Source organism: Salvelinus namaycush, chromosome 8 (assembly GCF_016432855.1).
Source record: "Salvelinus namaycush isolate Seneca chromosome 8, SaNama_1.0, whole genome shotgun sequence".
Taxonomy (NCBI): Eukaryota; Metazoa; Chordata; class Actinopteri; order Salmoniformes; family Salmonidae; genus Salvelinus; species Salvelinus namaycush.
This window is the reverse complement of record NC_052314.1, coordinates 22619135-22639624: the sequence shown is the minus strand read 5'-3', so window position 1 is coordinate 22639624 and position 20490 is coordinate 22619135. Positions and strand designations below refer to the sequence as shown.

Genomic DNA, 20490 nt, shown 5'->3' with positions numbered 1-20490 from the left:
AAAATCCTGGGTTAGAATTGTGACTTATGTATTTTTTATTTCAAAAGCACAGTTTTGGTTTTTGATGTAGGCCAACCTTAAAAATAGAATATTGTACATTTCACAATGTTAAGACAATTGCAATTGGAATGGATTTTGTCAAATGCTTCTTGTCACTAAGTTTTTTGTTAATTAAACTGTATTCAGTTCAATCACAGTCGTGATCAATGTCCATGAAATCACATCAGTGTACAGAAGATACCATGCAGGCATGACATGCTGGGTGCCATGGTAATAGTTGGTCCAGGGAATCTCATTCTCCAATAGGGTGGAGGATCAATGATGTATATAATCATTGGTTGGTCCTCGGGCTGTCCGTCATCTCGTGGCTCTGAGGTCCTAGTAACGTTGGGGACTTGTAATGGATCAATGTGATCTGGGGAGTGTGGTGAAATCCTCTTCCTAAATAGTAAACTCTATTCTGCGGTAAAGATGGCGGCTGCAGAAGGGGCGCGCAGTGGCCGGAGCACGGCGAAACAACCCTGAAGGGTCCATATTTCGTAGAAACTCGGACGTGGGGGACTGAACATTACTGCCTCGAGATCCCACGGACCGTTGGTAGAGAGTTTTCAGTGACTTTTGCTTTATTGTTTGAGACAAGGTGGGTGGGTTTCACCGATACTAGCTATCGAGCTAACGTTAGCGAGATAAGCTAGCTAGCTAGGACGTCGGGTGGAGAAAAGGGTGTCGAGGAAGACTATTCGGAACAGGCCGCTCCACAGTCGGGGGATGTGAACCAGGAGTGTGCAGGGTTGGCTAGCTTCGTCCCGAACATCTTTACAACGAACAGCGGGGATGGGACAACAGGTAGGCCGCGTCGGTGAGGGGGCTTCAACAGGACTCCAACCGCCACCACCGCAACAACACCCGGGCAAGGGGAACAGGGGAAGTGCAGGGAGGAGACCCCGGGAAGTCAGCAGTACCGGAACGGCACCAGGCAGGGTTGCTGCCGTTAACGTGCCGGACCCAGCAATTAATATATTCACCCAGCATTCAGGTAGGAGAAGACACATAGTATTATAAAATTGTTTATTTTATCAACTGGTATGTCAAGTAATAACGGTAGCTAGTTAGTCAAACTGATTTATTTAGCGGGTGTTTGCTAGTTAGCTAACGTGCTAACTAGTTTACTGCTAGTCAACTCGGTGTCCGACTACGACATCGTAGCGGAAATACAAGAACTTGCTATCATCAGTGACAGCTCTAGTTGTACCGTTAGTTAGCTTATGTTTGCTAGTTCTCTTGATTTCTAGGTAAGTGTAGCTAGTCAGTGCTACTACGAACGTGGATTGTGTTTAGTTATTCTGAGACAACAGAGAGGGATGGGGGGGGGGGGGGGGGACACGGTTCAGGACTGGAACAGCTGCAAGGAACAAAAAGGACCGTTCACGTCTATGGCGACCTGGACTCCGAGTCCGAGATGCTTGTTAAACGATGATCTCTGCCACCCGGGATGCAGTGGCAATTCCACTCCATTAACTCACTATTGCAGCCACAACAATACCACATTTCAGCCTGGAGTGGTTTTCAAGTATGGTATTTTACAACATAGCCCACTCAACAGAAAATTGTTGTGCAAAGTAACTTTGAATTATGTTTGTGTAACAAACTATAATCCAACATATTCCTTGAGGATACTCACTTTCATAGATTGTAATTAAGGTACTAAAATACTCACTGTGCTCAACCTTGTGATGTAGTAGTAGTGCCCCAGTGGCAAACTCACATTGGTGTTCTAGGAGGGTCAAACTGGATAGATATACAGTACCAGTCAAAAGTTTACACACTCATTCTAGAGTCTTTCTTAATTTTTACTATTTTCTACATTGTAGAATAATAGTGAAGGCATCAAAACTATGAAATGACACATGGAATCATGTAGTAACCAAAAAAGTGTTTTTAAAAAATCCACATATATTTTTGATTATTCAAAATAGCCACCATTTGCCTTGATGACAGCTTTGCACACTCTTGGCATTCTCTAAACCAGCTTCACCAGGAAAGTTTCCACATATGCTGAGCACTTGTTGGCTGCTTTTCCTTCACTGCGGTCTAACTCATCCCAAACCATCTCAATTGGGTTGAGGTCGGGTGATTGTGGAGGCCAGGTCATCTGATGCAGCACTCCATCACTCTCCTTCTTGGTCGAATGACCCTTACACAGCCTGGAGGTGTGCTGAGTCATTGTCCTGTTGAAAAACAAATGATAGTCCCACTAAGCGCAAACCAGATGGGATGGCGTATCGCTTTGCAGCAATTTGACCATGAAGGCCAGATTCACGCAGTCTCCTCTGAACAGTTAATGTTGATGTGTCTGTTACTTGAACTCTGAAGCATTTATTTGGGCAGGGGTAACAGGCACACCTGTTAACTGAAATACATTCCAGGTGACTACCTCATGAAGCTGGTTGAGAGAATGCCAAGAGTGTGCAAAGCTGTCATCAAGGCAAAGGGTGGCTACTTTGAAGATTCTCAAATATAAAATATATTTTTATTTGTTTAATACTTTTTGGGTGACTACATGATTCCAAGTGTTATTACATAGTTTTGTTTTCTTCACTATTATTCTACAATGTAGAAAATAGTAAAAAGTCAAAGTCTTGAATGAATGGGTGTCCAAACCTTTGACTGGTACTGTACGTACAGTCATTATGCCTCTATCTAGGCCTGCAATGTGTCAATGGCACAAAGGATTTAGTCAAGGCTATCAGTAAGGATCTTCCTATGGTGAAACTATTACATTTAGTCAGCGAAGTCCTGCTTTGAGCCACTGTAGAAGTAATTGCCGTTGTGTATATGTTATCGAGTTCTGTAAGACCATTTAGGGATGCATTGTTACAGAAGTTGAGAATGTTATTATTCTGTGTCTGACGAAGATACTGTATATCCATCCACAATTGCAACAACTATCCAGTCTCTACTGCTTCCGTTGAGCTTTGCTTTACCCAAGGGAAGTTCAGTCAGTCTTGCATGGAATCAGATGTGATGGGAATGGCGAGAGTGTAAGGCTCGTCTAGTAGTTGTTTTTTCAGCTCTCTGCACAGGGGTAAAGTGAGACCTGTCACATCTCCACAATGAACCTCTTCAGCTGGAAACGCAAACCTGCAAAGTGCACACTGTCTGTACTTTCAAATGTCCAAGTGTCCTTTTTATAACTGGATGTATAGCCAAGTGTTGAAAGGCTATTACCTTGTAAACCCTCACAATATAATGGAAGTATGAAAGCATTTGTCTGTGCAACTCTCTCCTTGACCGAGCAGGAGCAATTCTAATTTAAGCCTAGGCTATATGATGCAGTTCTATCCTAGCAGTGCCACTGTTGGGTAAAAGTATTGTGTTGTGAAACCATTGGGCCATGGGAGTAAAGTCAGCACTATCTGTCGAACATGGTTTTGTCTATTCATAGGATTTGATCCCTTCACATCTGGCTGAGTTATGTCACCATGGCTGATTATAAGGAAGTTATTATTTTTGCAACAAAGCCCATTTCCTCCTTTTCTTTAGTCCGCAAGATGATTTGGCGGTTCTTCCTGGGTAATTCCACGGTGATGCTTAGACTCCAGATTTTCTTTTACTTTAAAATGTAAGACAAACTGTCTTTCTGTGCCATCATTCTGTTAGCAATCTTTGCATCTCCACTGTTCTTCTAGTAAATTACCACAGAAAATTTTACAAACACATGAAGTACTCCTTGTGCATAGAGTTGTAAAAGTTGAACTTTGTATTCATTTTGCATCATTCTGTTATTGTGGAATTGCCCTCCTCCTTTAGCCGTTTTGGGGTTAGTGTTGAACAGTTAGTCCTTTGTATGGTTTGTCAGTTGTAAAAGGCCTAGGCCAATTGTTTCCCCAAATGAAAGTACAATGACATCATGTTGCATTTGATACCGTGGCTACTTGAGATGGATGCCTCAGTCTGTGACCCTTTTGAGGTTTGTGTAGTACGTGTACATGTATTTTTGCCTGAAGGAAGTGATTCACTGTGGGGACGGACACAAGTTCTTCTGAATCAATGGCCTCTGCATCTCCCTTTCCCAGGCAAGGCAAGTTGACTCAGCTTGTCCCTGTTGGCCCACAATGCCATTTTGGTATTTCTTTATTATTTATTCATTGTCTCCGGCCCTTACAATAAGTTTTTTTGCAGCGTTATGAACACCAAAGCCTACGTTGCAATTTGAAGCTGAGGGTAATGGTATCTTTGTGATAGGGAAATATGAAGCTCAAGAAGGCTTGCATTCCCCCTAACCACATGACTTTAGAGTGCTCACTCAGCGTAATGCTCTTCTGATCAAGTGAACTTTTATGGCGCTTGTGTGGAATATGGCCTCTTATTTGGCTTTGCTTTGGGCTCTCGCTCGTTTGCAGAATTCACAGAAGTGATGATTTGGCTATCAAGCCCATAAACCGTTCAGCAGGTCCAGGTCGAGAGCAGGTTTCATATACTTGATTAGGAAATGGGCCACATGTACAGTGAATTTGGGAAGTATTCAGACCTCTTGACTTTTTCCACGTTTTGTTACTTTCCAGCCTTGTTCTAAAATGGATTCAGTCGTTTTTTCCCCCCTCATCAATTTACACACAATACCCCATAATGACAAAGCCAAAACAGGTTTTTAGAATTTTATTTCCTTAAGTATTCAGGCCCTTTGCTATGAGACTTGAATTTGATCTCAGGTGTATCCTGTTTCCTTTGATCATGCTACAACTTGATTGGAGTCCACATGTGGTAAATTCAATTGATTGGACATGATTTGGAAAGGCACACACCTGTCTATGTAAGGTCCCACAGTTGTCAGAGCAAAAACCAAGCCATGAGGTCGAAGGAATTGCCTGTAGAACTCCGAGACAGGATTGTGTTGAGGCACAGATCTAGGGAATGGTACCAAAACATTTCTGCAGCATTGAAGATCTCCAAGAACACAGTGGCCTCCATCATTCTTAAATGGAAGAAGTTTGGAACCACCAAGACCCTTCCTAGAGCTGGCCGCCCAGCCAAACTGAGCAATCAGGGAGAAGGGCCTTGGTCAGGGAGGTGACCAAGAACCCGATGGTCACTTTGACAGAGCTTCAGAGTTCCTCTCTGGAGATGGGAGAACCTTCCAGAAGGAAAACAATCTCTGCAGCATTCCACCAATCAGGCCTTTATGGTAGAGTGGCCAGACTGAAGCCACTCCTCAGTAAAAAGCACGTGACAGCCCGCTTTGAGTTTGCCAAAGGGCACCTAAAGGACTCTCAGATCATGAGAAACAAGATTTTGTGGTCTGATGAAACCAAGATGAAACTCTTTTTGGCCTGAATGCCAAGCGTTACTTCTGGAGGAAACCTGGCACCATCCCTACGGTGAAGCATGGTGGTGGCAGCCGCATGTTGTGGGGTTGTTTTTCAGCGGCAGGGACTGGGAGACTATTCAGGATCGAGGGAAGATGAACAGAGCAAAGTACAAAGATCCTTGATGAAAACCTTTTCCAGAGCGCTCAGGACCTCAGACTGGGGGCTAAGGGTCACCTTCCAACAGGACAGCAACCCTAGGCACACAGTCAAGACAAAGCAGGAGTGGCTTCGGGACAAGTCTCTGAATGTCCTTGAGTGGCCCGGCGAGAGCACGGACTTGAACCCGATTGAACATCTCTGGAGAGAACTGAAAATAGCTGTGCAGCGCCACTCCCCATCCAATCCGATAGAGCTTGAGAGCATCTGCAGAGAATAGGAGAAACTCCCCAAATACAGGTGTGCCAAGCTTGTAGCATCATACCCAAGAAGACTCGATGCTGTAATCGCTGCCAAAGGTGTTTCAACAAAGTATTGAGTAAAGGGTCTGAATAGTTGTGTAAATGTTGTATTTCAGCAACAACAAAAAATCTACATTTGCAAATTCCAAAAACCTGTTTTTGCTTTGTCATTACCGGGTATTGTGTGTAGATTGAGGGGGGGGGGGGGCAAAACAATTTAATCCATTTGAAAATAAGGCTGTAATGTAACAAAATGTGGAGAAAGCCAAGGGGTCTGAATACTTAGCGAATGCACTGTATTTAACAACATCTGCCCATGCCCATGACCCCTGATACATTTAAGCTGATTTTGCATTAGGGATCAAATTGGATTAGTCAAATCCACTTTTCTATATCTGCAAAGGCCCCAACAACCAAAATAAGTCACACCGTACTGAAAATAGTTTAAGGCGGCTGTGAGATTTAAACTTAATGTCGTAATGTATTTTGTTGACTTTCAGTTTAATGCATTCAGTTGTACAACGAACTAGGTATCCCCCTTTCCTTTTATGTAACTAGGCAAGTCATTTAAGAACAAATTCTTATTTTCAATGATGGCCTAGGAACTGCCTTGTTCAGGGGCAGAATGACATTTTTACCTTGTCAGCTCGGGGATTCGATCTTGCAACCTTTCGGTTACTAGTCCAACGCTCTAACCACTAGGCTACCCACTGCCCCCTTTATCTGGGTGACTGGGTCCTCTGCCCTACCTTGCATGTCACCCAGAGTTGCTTCCTTCAGCCACTAGAAGGAGCTCAGTCTCATAATTTTCAGTCCTATAGATGCAGGGCAGTTGTGTTAATTTGCATGTTTAAGAGGGTGTGTATTCTTTTGCATTCAATAAAGCATATTGATTATGGCAGTGGGGTGTGTGTGTGTATATATATTCTGGGTTGGTTGCTTCATGAATTATTCATCCTTCCTCTCTCTCCATGTGCTTGACTGGTGAAAGCATGAGGCTGGAGACTAAAGGCAGCATTTTAATCCTGGTTCTTTTTGACTGCATTAACAATGCACAGACCCTGTCCTTCCCAGTATATCTCATTCTGCTCTCATTAAACACAGGATTAAGCAAAGGAAAGGAAGTGATTTGAGTCGACTCATTGCTGCTGTTGCAGATGCTGACGAAACCTCCCACGTGCGCTCTGATACTCACACACCTACCGGTATATCATGTTACTGAGTTTGTTTACACTACAGAATGGCAAGTTATTTACTGTCTCTTCACTCTCTTGTGAAACTTAGTATAGGTTCAGATATAACATGCTGTACATGGTGGGAAATTAACTTTTTGGTCCATTAGCCACTGTAACAGGTAGATACAAAAATCTACCAGCCACTCAGATGTTTTACCAGCCAAAATATGTTTTTGGCATTATTACACCAGAAATCACAAGTAACTGATGAGCATGCCTTGTAATATTTCTAAAACAATAAATGTATTACTAGTAGGAAGTCATTTAGTATATTGCTCAATGCTTTCATTTTTGTCACCGAAGTCTTTTAACCATGTTAAAATAAATAATTTGAAACAAAAGTGAAAAAGTTCTACAACTTGAACGTCAAGAATCAACAAAGTGCCTGCCCTGCCACAAAATGCTGAGTGATACGGCTTATTTATTTTTATTAGTTCAGGACTCTAACGCTGACATTTTTTACAAGGAGTACATAAGTTATTTAGTAGCACACAAATACATTTAGGAGCACAATTCAGTTATTTGAGTCTTGTAATGATAAGAAATTACAGTAAATTACTAAGATTTTTGGACTGTTCTATGCTCAGTCAAGCACAATTTACCCCCAAATATGAGTCATTAGGTGAAACACAAATGTTCAGCTGCCCCTTTAAGAGGTGGGCCTTTACTGTAGTAACAGAACTCCTTGTCTGTCAGAGATGGTCATCTCTGTCTGCGCTACCAGCAGACAGTTGCAGTAAACTCTTAACTAATATTGAAAATAACCGAGCATGTGAACAAAACTATGTAACTAGCCAAGAAACATGAGGACAAAGTTGCACTTTAGTAGCCTTTCTGGTCAATTTGACCAACTTTTACATTTTGGCCTTTGGATAGTTTTTTGGGTCGGGGCCGCGGGTGCAACGCCACTGCTTATAGCTAAGTATAACAAAAAATAAATGTCATGTGTCAAATTATATCCAGCTCAGGGCCACAGCAATGCATTTGGTTTGCTAAGTGGCTAGATGTCAAGATCAAGCTTCTTGGTTACAGCAGAGACATTCAATCCCCTCCTGAATCAAGATCACTGTTGCCTAAATTGTTTTGTGCGTCAAAAAAAATCGCTTGGACGGTATGAAAATCTGGATACTGCCCAACCTTACCGCCAATGCCAAAATCTACCCGCATTTGGTGTTTGGCAAGTGTTCATTTCCCTCCCTGATGCTCTATGAATGTTATGAGGGTACTGTTGGTTTTCCATGTGGAGGGACTGGTCTATTGGACTGCTGTTTGGTGTTGATTGGGTTTCAGGACTTGGCCTGTGTTATGGCTGACTGCTCTATCAGTGCTTATCTGGAGATTCAGGCATATGACTTGCACCCTTCTACCTCAGCAACTCTAAGTCTTTCCACCATCACACTCATCCGAGACTCTGTTCTCTCTGTGCCCAAAGCTCAGCTCAAATACTTAATTTTCATTCCCTCTCTACTTGTCTGCTTTATCTTTCTCTCTCTCGTTCTCTCTCTTTGTATCATTTTAGTGGAGTTGAAATTGAGCACTGCTTTTGCCTGGTATAATCCTCTGTCTTCCATCTTCTTCCCCTCCGGTTTAATCACACACCAGAGTCAGCATTAATCTGGCACTTCGTGGCGCTGCCAGGGTTGTCTCTATGCTCTCTTGTGTTGAGCAGCGGGGGTGAGACCAAGGAGCTCAGCCACAGAGAGGGCCCATTTCTCTCAATGGACTGGGATCATTTGCCCCATTCAAAGAGAATGTTGCAAGTCACCGAGTGGCTAACTCAGATGCTATCAAAAGCCTTTTTGATACTGTGCCTTGTGCTGGGCAGATTGGGTGGCCACGCCCTGCATATGGAAGCAATGGGAATGTAATCTCAGCGAGCTCTGTGTACCATCACAGGAACATGAGACTCACTGAAGTCGGTGTAATCCTCTTCAGCCAGGCCTGAATCCTCATGGTCATTCCAGCAGTCGCTCAGTTAAAGGCTACCTGTCCTCTTTCCTACAGTTGCAGTTATGGGATTCATTCTAGTTAGGCAACGCTACACTAACTTTGGAGAAATATAACAAATGTCTAATGGAAGACCAGCGGCTTCTGTACACTGCCGTACAATTTTCGTAATATCATGCGGTCTATTAAAATTAATGTTATATTCTCTGCCACAGGTACCACTTGTTCCTGTCAGGCTAATTTGTCTGGGCTGTGATGCAATATCTGTATACCATTTTTCTTTCTAACTGATGTAATCATCTCTAGGCTTGCATCTCTACATCACACAGAATGCTCTCTCTGGTCTCTCCAGAACAGTGCCATGGTGAAAAACTCACCACGCTGTTGTGTCAACCTCATTAAGACTAGAAATTTCAGATTCAACACTTTTACTTGGAGATAAACTCCTTATCTCAACACAGACATGTTTTTGCAAATAAGTGTAGATAATGAAGTATGGCCAACTGTTGTCTGAGAAGCTCTTAATAACCTTTCTGGCACAGGCGTTCCGCAGGCGACCCACCTCGACAACATCCGGTGAAATTGCAGAGCGCGAAATTCAAATGACAGAAATAGTAATATTTAACATTCATGAAAATCCAAGTGTCATACATCAAAATAAAGTTTAACTTCTTGTTAATCCAGCCGCTGTGTCAGATTTCAAAAAGGCTTTACGGCGAAAGCACACTATGCAATTATCTGAGGACAGCGTTCCGCATACAAAAGCATGAAAAACATTTTTCAACCAGGCAGGTGCGCCACGAAAGTTAGAAATAGCAATATAATAAATGCCTTTTGAAGATCTTCTTCTGTTGGCACTCAAAGGTCCCAGCTACATCACAAATGGTCATTTTGTTTGATGAAGTCCTAATTTAAATCCCCAAAAACTCAGTTTAGCTGGTGCGCTTCATTCAATAATCCACCGGTTTCCCTCCTTCAAAATGCATACAAAATGAATCCCAAAAGTTACCAATAAACTTCTCCAAACAACGTTTATATTCAAACCTCAGGTACCCTAATACGTAAATAAACTATACAATTTAAGACGGAGAATCGTTATTGTCTTTACCGGAGATAAACAACAAAGAACGCGCTCTCATTCAGGTGCATGAAAACACTACAGCCAAAATGGGAGCCACTTTGGAAAAATTTGCTAGAATGTAGTTTTTCTAAAACAAGCCTGAAACTCTTTCTAAAGACTGTTGGCATCTAGTGGAAGCCCTAGGATCTGCAATCTGGGAGGATTTTGCCTCATAATAAACATGACAGCCATTGGAAACAGTGGTAGGCTGAAAAATATATTTCTTTGGATGGTTTGTCCTCGGTTTCGCCTGCCATATCAGTTCTGTTATACTCAGACATAATTTTAATAGTTTTAGAAACTTTAGAGTTCTATCCAAATCTACCAATTATATGCATATCCTAGCTTCTGGACCTGAGTAGCAGGCAGTTTACTTTGGGCATGCTTTTCATCCAAAATTCAGAATGCTGCCCCCTACCCTAGTGAGGTTTTTAAGGCCATTTTATAAGTGAACCAGAGAAAATGAATATGGATGTAAACATTACCCCGGGTGAATTGTTGGAGGACATCAATCTACAAAATGGGAAACCTCCTTTTAATGATGGATTCCTAGTGGAATCTTATAGACACTTTCGTCCCAAATTGCTAAAGCCTATGTTACTTATGCTCACAACGGCTCTAAAGCAAGATGAACTTCCCCATCCAGTATGGAAGGATCCCCATGATTATGGATTGATACTGAAAGAAGCTTCTACGCCAAAGAAGTTGATGCCAAGTTATATAAAGGGTTGATTGAAACTCTACCTGATGGTTCAGAACCATGTAAGGGAAAAAATGGGAAACGGATCTAAAGGAAGAAATTGAGGAGAAATGTTCATACCTGCTCCTACAACCTAAGACAAACTACTGCAATTGAAGATAATTCATAGGACTAAATGCACTCCCGCCAGAATGTATGTTATGAACCCAGAAATGTCACAAAAAGCACAAAGGAACCCTATTACAGTGCATTCGGAAAGTATTCAGACCCATTTTTCCACATTTTGTTACGTTACAGCCTTATTCTAAAATGCATAGAATATTTTTTTCCCTCATCAATCTACATACAATGCCCCATAATGACAAAGCAAAAAACGTTTTATTTTATTTTAAATGTGATTTCTTAAGAAAAAAAAATGTGTTCAGACCCTTTACTCAGTACTTTGTTGAAGCAGCTTTTACAGTGATTACAGCCTCAAATTCTTGGGTATGACGCTACAAGCTTGGCACACCTGTATTTGGGGAGTTTAATACATTTTTCTCTGCTGATCCTCTCAAGCTCTGTCAGTTTGGATGGGGAGCGTTGCTCTATTTTCAGGTCTTTCCAGAGATGTTAGATCGGGTTCAAGTCCGGGCTCTGGCTGGGCCACTCAAGGACATTCAGAGACTTGTCCCGAAGCAACTTTTGCTTTGTCTTGGCTGTGTGCTTAGGGTTGTTGTCCTGTTAGAAGGTGACCCTTCGCCCCAGTCTGACATCCTGAGCACTCTGGAGCAGGTTTTCATCAAAGATCTCTCTGTACTTAGCTCTGTTCATCTTTGCCGCGATCCTGACTAGTCTCCCAGTCCCTGCCGCTGAAAAACATCCCCACAGCATGATGCTGCCACCACCATGCTTCACCGTAGGGATGGTGCCAGGTTTCCTCCAGATGTGATGCTTGGCGTTCAGGTTTCATCAGACCACATAATCTTGTTTCTCATGGTCTGAGACCCTAACGTTAGCTGGCTGGCTCTCTAGCGGACACTATTCGTTTCCCAGAGTTGTTTGCTTTTCTAGTTAGAGCCTAAGTTAGCTAGCTAACATTGAACCTGGTTGGTTAGCTCCCAGCACTGGCATTGTTGGCACTTTGTAAATTATTTAACTACAGAACGGTAGCTGGCTGGTTCGTTAGCTAAAGCTACGTGGCGTGTGTACAACGCCTGTTGACTGAATATGGCCGGTGTCAGAAAGTCTCCAAAAAATATAATTTTCTCTCTATTTGATATGAATATGACTTGGCCTATTAAGACACTCAGTTTAATGCATGCTAGGTTTCTCCTGCCACTCTATTTCAGGATCAAACAATGAAGGAATGAAACGGAGTTCTAGGCTAAGTTGATTTTGAATAACCCCAAAACATGGGAGTCCTAAGGTAATAATGAGAGAGCGATAGAAAAAATAAAGCAAGATATAAAAATCGAATGAGAAATTTGAACAAGCCTTACAGATGAGCAAAGCATTATAAGACAAAAATGATGCATGCATACGAGGGCCGTAAAAAAAATCCCTCACCATTGCGAACCGAACAACCAAAGGCCTAATCTTACTAACGGAAATATCATAAAAGCATTAAGACAAATTAAAGTTATTCTAATAGTGTTCAATGTCCTTAAGTTGCAGCTTTAAAATGGGAATAATTATGAAAGTCTGAGTAAATATTTTAGGCCACAAGAAGTGAAATTGAGCAAACAATACCAAGGTGGAAAAATCAAATGAGTCAGAACAGAACTTGGGCTACTACAGCTGAGTTTATGGAAGAAATTATGCGTAGTTGGCCTAGGCCTATTAACATTTTATTCTAGCTATGTACAACCTACCTAAAACGCATATAGTAGCCTAATAAGAGGGGAGGATGAGGCAAAAATGTTATCCAGTTCTGAGGACAGCTGAGTTGCTCTGCATTCCATGATTTACAATCCATCACAAGATGCACAGACAGCGAGGCTCGTTTTAGCACAAAGATAGGCCTTTTACATACACTTAGGTTGGAGTCATTAAAATTCGTTTTTAAACCACTCCACACATTTCTTATTAACAAACTATAGTTTTGGCAAGTCGGTTAGGACATCTACTTTTTGCATGACACAAGTAATCTTTCCAACAATTGTTTAGACAGATTATTTCACTTTGAATTCGGTGTATCATAATTCCAGTGGGTCAGAAGTTTACATACACTAAGTTTACTGTGCCTTTAAACAGCTTGGAAAATTCCAGAAAATGATGTCATGGCTTTAGAAGCTTCTGATAGGCTAATTGACATCATTTGAGTCAATTGGAGGTGTACCTGTGGATGTATTTCAAGGCTACCTTCAAACTCAGTGCCTCTTTGCATGACATCATGGGAAAATCAAAAGAAATCAGCCAAGACCCCAACAAATTGTAGACCTCCAAGTCTGGTTCATCCTTGGGAGCAATTTCCAAAAGCCTGAAGGTACCACGTTCATCTGTACAAACAATACTACGCAAGTATCAACACCATGGGACCACGCAGCCGTCATACCGCTCAGGAAGGAGACGCGTTCTGTCTCCTAGAGATGAACGCACTTTGGTGCGAAAGTGCAAATCAATCCCAGAACAACAGCAAAGGACCTTGTGAAGATGCTGGAGGAAATGTTGTACCGGTTTTCTATATCCACAGTAAAACAAGTCCTATATCGACATATAACCTGAATGGCCGCTCAGCAAGGAAGAAGCCACTGCTCCAAAACCGCCATAAAAAGCCAGACTACGGTTTGCAACTGCACATGGGGACAAATATCGTACTTTTTGGAGAAATGTCCTCTGGTCTGATGAAACAAAAATAGAACTGTTTGGCCATAATGACCATCGTTATGTTTGGAGGAAAAAAGGGGAGGCTTGCAAGCCGAAGAACACCATCCCAACGGTGAAGCACGGGGGTGGCAGCATCATGTTGTGGGGGTGCTTTGCTGCAGGAGGGACTGGTGCACTTCACAAAATAGATGGCATCATGTGGAGGAAAATTATGTGGATATATTGAAGCAACATCTCAAGACATCAGTCAGGAAGTTAAAGCTTGGTCGCAAATGGGTCTTCCAAATGGAGAATGACCCCAAGCATAATTCCAAAGTTGTGGCAAAATGGCTTAAGGACAACAAAGACAAGGTATTGGAATGGCCATCACAAAGCCCTGACCTCAATCCTATAGAAAGTTTGTGGGCAGAACTGAAAAAGCGTGTGCGAGCAAGGAGGCCTACAAACCTGACTCAGTTATACCAGCTCTGTCAGGAGGAATGGGCCAAAATTCACCCAACTTGTTGTGGGAAGCTTGTGGAAGGCTAACGTTTGACCCAAGTTAAAGAATTTAAAGGCAATGCTACCAAATACTAATTGAGTGTGTGTAAACTTCTGACCCACTGGGAATGTGATGAAAGAAATAAAAGCTGAAATAAATAATTATTTCTAATATTATTCTGACATTTCACATTCTTAAAATAAAGTGGTTATCCTAACTGACCTAAGATGGGGAATTTTTACTCGGATTAAATGTCAGGAATTGTGAAAAACTGAGTTTAAATGTATTTGGCTAAGGTGTATGTAAACTTCTGACTTCAAATGTATATCTCTTTTGTGCCACAGCTTCACCAGAGTGAAATAGGTTATTCGATAACATTTGGCTCCATCAAATATATTTAGTTAATGTCTTGATTCCTCTCGTCTCTCCCATAGCTTGTTTTTTTTGTGTGTTGTGGGGTGCTGTAATCCAGGAAAAAACTGACTGGGATAGTTTCTCAGGAACAATGATCCTCCCCCTGCAGTAATGCTGTTGAACGTTGATTATATAGGAAGAAGATCTGAAATATCGGGCCTTTATAAAATCTGAATTTCTTTGCCTGATTCCATTTAGTTTTTTCCCAAATTCCATTTTCTCTTTAGTTTTTCCAGATTTCTGTTTTTCAAACAATTTTAAGGTTTTCATTCTCAAACACATATAGGACACAGAAAAACAACGAAATTGGATGTTCTATTTAAGTCCAAAACGATGCTTAAACCACTTTTGACTCCACACCAGAGTCACCTTATATGAAGGTCCTGTTGAGCAGCTGATTTTCTACAATGTGGTGTGTTCGTGCAGGGCTGGAGCAAAAGCCTGCACACCCAGTAGCTCTCCTGGACTCTCCTGGCGGATGGTTGGCCACCCTGCAACATTAGTTACAACCAAGTACTTTTTATGTCTTCATAAAATAATTCCCTCATTCAATGACCCAGGGATCATATGGCTAAGGTTTGCGAGGTAGGTAACTAAGATGTTTAAGGTTGAAATGTTCAGGGGAGATCTTGACAGCATTGTAGTGACTTGTCAATTAAGCTAAGAATATTTTTGAACTTTGTCAGAATTAAATTGTCAGTATTGAATAGAGGAGTTCTAGCCAATGTTGACCGTTTGAGACACTTTTACAACCAGTGTATGCACCATTGGTATCATCAACTGCGCGCACCTGCATCAACTGTTAATATGATGGTTGTGGTTATACATGAGTGCCGGTGGAAATGTATTTTGGGACATGACAATGACATTTAATACATGTTAAATAAACAGTCCAGCTACGCTGTTTTGAGTCTATACTGAACAAAAATATAAATGCAACATGCAGTCATTTCAAAGATTTTACAGAGTTACAGTTCATAAAAGGAAATCAGTCAATTGAAATAAATAAATTAGGCCCTAATCTATGGATTCCACATAACTGGGAATACAGATATGCATCTGTTGGTCACAGATACCTTAAAAGAAATGTAGGGGCGTGTATCAGAAAAACGGTCAGTATCTGGTGTGACCACCATCAATGGCTGTGCGAAGATAATTGGCGGGACCTGGAACACGCTGTCATACACGTCGATCCAGGGCTTCCCAAACATGCTCAATGGGTGACATGTCTGACTATGCAGGCCAAGGAAGAACATGGACATTTTCAGGAATTGTGTACAGATCCTTGCGACATGGGGCAGTGCATTATCATGCTGAAACATGAGGTGATGGCGGTGGATGAATGGCATGATAATGGGCCTCAGGATCTCTCCACGGTATCTCTGTGCGTTCAAATTGCCATCGATAAAATGCAATTGTGTTCATTTCCCGTAGCTTATGCCTGCCCATAACATAACCACAACGCCACCAATGGGCACTCTGTTCACAATGTTGACATCAGCAAAACGCTTAACCGACCTGCTGCCAAATTCTCTAAAACTATGTTGGAGGTGGTTTGTGGTAGAGAAATGAACATGACATTTTCTGGCACCGGCTCTGGTGGACATTCCTGCAGTCAGCATGCCAATTGCATGCTCCCTCAACTTTGGACATCTGTGGCATTGTGTTGTGTGCCAACTGCACATTTTAGAGTGGCCTTTTCTTGTCCCCAACACAAGGTATTCCTGTGTAATTATCTCTCGCTTTCTCTCTCACTATCTAATCTGCTTCTCAGACATTTTTTTTTATTTCCCCCAGGCAAGCGGACAAGTGTTAAAGTTGAGCCCTGACATCAGCAGACCACTTTTTGAGGTCTGGGAAAAATAGAAAAAATTGGGATTTTGGGATGTAGTTATCCTTTTAATGCAAGTGCGCACCAGAAAGAGACTTTTGTTTGGTTCACCATGTTTATGTAGCACTCGTGATTGCAGAGTTTGCACAACAAATGACCACTGGATTGATGTAAATAATCATGTTATTCTGCCAGGTAGGCAGGGGCTACTTTGTAGTTAACATTTCAATTGAGAATGTTTTTGGGAAAGCCTTTTCATCTCCACCAGAAGAAGGTTATCATTAGCATCATCGCTAACGGCTACACAAAGTGTAGACATACGCGCGCACCGCACCACACACACAGAGAGGCATTCCTGTGCCGTTTCAGAAGGTTGAAGGAAAATACAAATCGCCAATGCATTTTGTTCATGTCATATAATAACTTGGGCAAATTAATGCTTTTTCTAGTAAGTTCAATACATTTTTTAAATATTGTTGAATTCCGTTTTAAATGCCGTCTGAATTTTGTGATTCCATCGGTGTTTTACCGCAACACAGATTTTATTGGGCCCTAAGAATATCACCCCATCCGATTGGGCAAGACCCTCTCCAACCCTATGCTCTCTGTCTGGCTGTCTAAGCTGGGCCTCTCCTGGGATCTGCTGGATCTTGTCCTTGTGGTGTATGATGCCAATTATACCACACCCTTCTGCTGCGTCACACAGCCTAGCGCAACGCAACTGTAGACTACTGCCAGGCCCAGACACATACTTCAGTTTCTACAAAGTGAGTGGACCAATGAGCGTCACACATTACATAATAAGGGTGCTCTTCAAGTTTTTGCATTGAACAAAACAAGAGCAGGTGTAACAGTACTCTTCTTGCGTTGTGTACAATCAATCCTCGACACGAACTCCAACGTATAGCACCAGTCATGGAGATTTATTCTGATAGGAACAGCACAAAATTGCACGTCATGCAATGCACGGCTCACCATCCAACTCTGCACTCACGCACGCTGGTTTGGTGCTTGTTCACTGGGCTGTAGTTACCAAAATAATACAATTACAATATACAATATAATGTCTTTAACAATGTACCTGATAGGAACAGCACAAAATTGCACGTCATGCAATGCACGGCTCACCATCCAACTCTGCACTCACGCACTGTACAAAATATATGAACCCCCCCCACCAGACACAGTAAGTTGCTAGCTAGTACTGGCGGGAATTCTTTACAACCAAAATGCACAACCAATATTCTCCAAAAAACACTGCATCTTATGTGTGATGTTCGAATAACATTTACAAACAAATTTAGATAAATTGTACATTTAAATCATCACTTGGGAGTATAAAAATCACTTTTGATGTACAGTGCTTTGCAACCAACAACTTACCGCTGGTTTGGTGCTTGTTCACTGGGACGATTCTAACTGAAACATCCTCCCTCGTAAGCAAGCTACGCAAACCAGCCAATAAGATGCCATGTTGAGTAGGTGAAGGCAAGACAAAACTAAAACCAAAAACCCATTGGCTTAACAATAAAGTGGCAAGGGGAATCACCAATAAAACCCTGTTACACAGGCACATGCGAAATGTTTTGACTTCCTTAATTTTCCACTCTTCATTGTTTGATTTGGACATAAACGACACTAACTTAACATTGTGCACGATTTCATTTAGGCAATAATAGTCTGTTGCGTTTTGATTTTGTTTACCTTGGATCAGACTCAAACATCAATAGGAACATCAGTCAGTCTCGGTATGGAATAATTTTCAGCCTCACTCAACTATCAAGTGCATCCAAAATGTTTAAAGGAAAGGTGAGGCATAGCAGAAGGCCTTCCTGTAGTCCAGTGTTTCCAAACTCCAGTCATCTGGTACCCCCAACGGCGCACACTTGTTTTGTTGTTGTTGTAGCCAATGCCAAATTAACCTGATACAACTCATTCATCAGGTGGGCTTGTCCAGGGCTACAACAGAAATGTGTACTTTTGGGGGTACACAAGGACTGGAGTTGGGTAAACACTGCTCTAGTCCACTACAGAGAATTATGTAGACCACCACTTACTGTGTTGTGAGCAAGCCTGGGAGGATGCACTTACTCTACATTAACCAATTAAAGGGCTGTGGTGGGCAGGCAGAGGGCTAGAGGCCCATTATTAAAATGTCTGATTTACAGGCCATTGCCCAGTCTGTAATTTGTGCATGCTTAGTGGAGCATGGCTAAATGAAAGATACATGGCGTTTCCCAGCACCCTGGCGTCTCATTATTTGCTCACTGACATTTATGGGACCAGGATGTAGATGGGCAGGGGGGTTGAGGGGTCCTGCCAGTAAGGCCTATTAGCGCCACTAAGGTGCTGACCAGACCGTAAGGGCTTTGGTGCTGTCCTCTTCCATTATGGTTTGCACAACCACTACCACCACTATAGCTACTCAGAGCTGTCTGCATCAAACTTCAGCTGTTCATCCTTATCTGCCTGATTTTAGGGAAAGTTGTTAATCAATTATGTCAATCTTGAGTGTGTGTTTCCTGAATGTGTAGGCTAAATTAAATAGTTGGGTGATCAGTGTTTAAGGAAAGTTTCATCATTAGCCAGGGCTCAACATTAACGCTTGCCCGGGGCAAGTGTTTTTGTATTGGGGGACAAATAGATTATCGATATAAGTTGTCCGAATGGACAAGTAAAGAAGAAGAAAAACACGCAAAAATCACTGTCAAACAATTAGATTACTCCAATCATAATTGGATCAGTGTCCTCCTGGTGCAATGGTTTGCTCCCTGTCCTCCCAATCTCTGCTGAGCGCATCAGTATAATTATTGTAGGCCTGCGTTGAAAGGCACACTCGGGTGCGAGATGCGTTGTTGATGATAATTGCCAGTGAGCTGGAAAAGCCATGCTCTTTGTGTGTGTACGAACTAAATAACCAGCCAAATTACACAATATACAGTCTATATACAAAAGTATGTGGACACCCCTTCAAATTAGTGGATTTGGCTATTTCAGCCACACCCATTGCTGACAAGTGTATAAAATCGAGCACACAACCATGCAATCTCCATAGACAAACATTGCCAGTAGAATGGCCTTACTGAAGAGCTCAGTGACTTTCCACATGGCACCATCATAGGATGCCACCTTTCCAACAAGTCAGTTCGGTAAATTTCTGCCCTGCTGGTTGACTGGGGTAGCTCTAAGTGCTGTTATTGTGAAGTGGAAAAGTGTAGTAGCAACAACTCAGCTGCGAAGTGGTAGGCCACACAAGCTCACAGAACGGGAGTGCTGAAGTGCATTTAAAAAAAATAAACGTCTCTCTTGGTTGCAACACTTACTACCGAGTTCCAAACTGCCTCTGGAAGCAACGTCGGAACAATAACTTTTTGTCTGGAGCTTCATGAAATGGGTTGGTGCTGACTTGTTGCACCCTCGACAACTACTGTGATTTATTATTATTTGACCATGCTGATCATATTTGAACATCTTGGCCATATTCTGTTCAAATCTCCACCCGGCACAGCCAGAAGAGGACTGGCCACCCCTCATAGCCTGGTTCCTCTCTAGGTTTCTTCCTAGGTTTTGGCCTTTCTAGGGAGTTTTTCCTAGCCACCGTGCTTCTACACCTGCATTGCTTGCTGTTTGAGATATCAGCTGATGTAAGTAGGGCTATATAAATACATTTGATTTGGTTTCCATGGCCGAACAGCCGCACGCTAATAAGTTCACCATGCGCAATGCCAAGCGTCGGCTGGAGTGGTGTGAAGCTCGCCGCTATTGTACTCTGGAGCAGTGGAAACACATTCTCTGGAATCACGCTTCACCATCTGGCAGTCCGGGTATGATGAAGCTTTCACCTGGCATCAGCCAAACCCAGATAACTGCCCGAATACGTAGTGCAAACTGTAAACTTTGGTGGAGGAGGATTAATGCTCTGGGGCTGTTTTTCATGGTTCGGGCTTGGCCCCTTGTGGCTGAATGGAAGCAAGTCTCCACAGCAATGTTCCAACATCTAGTGGAAAGCCATCCCAAAAGAGTGGAGGCTGTTATAGCCGTAAAGGAGGGACCAACTCCATATTAATGCCCATGATTTTGAAATTAGATGTTAAACGAGTGTCCACATACTTTTGGTAATGTGGTATTTTGAATTGGCTATCTCTCAAGTTAACCATTTAGCTATTAGCATGTACGATGTCCTAAAA

The 20490-nt window shown here is 42.2% G+C and overlaps 1 protein-coding gene across 1 annotated transcript in view; it reads left to right on the top strand.

Moving 5' to 3' along the window:
* The first annotated feature begins 420 nt into the window (after window positions 1–420).
* LOC120052522 (tyrosine-protein kinase ABL2-like) overlaps window positions 421–20490 on the top strand; it is a 39157-nt gene continuing 19087 nt past the window's right edge. The window contains exon 1 of the mRNA XM_038999484.1: window positions 421–1036. Coding sequence (XP_038855412.1) covers window positions 835–1036 — 202 coding nt within the window. The 5' untranslated portion in view covers window positions 421–834. The remainder of the gene's footprint in view (window positions 1037–20490) is intronic.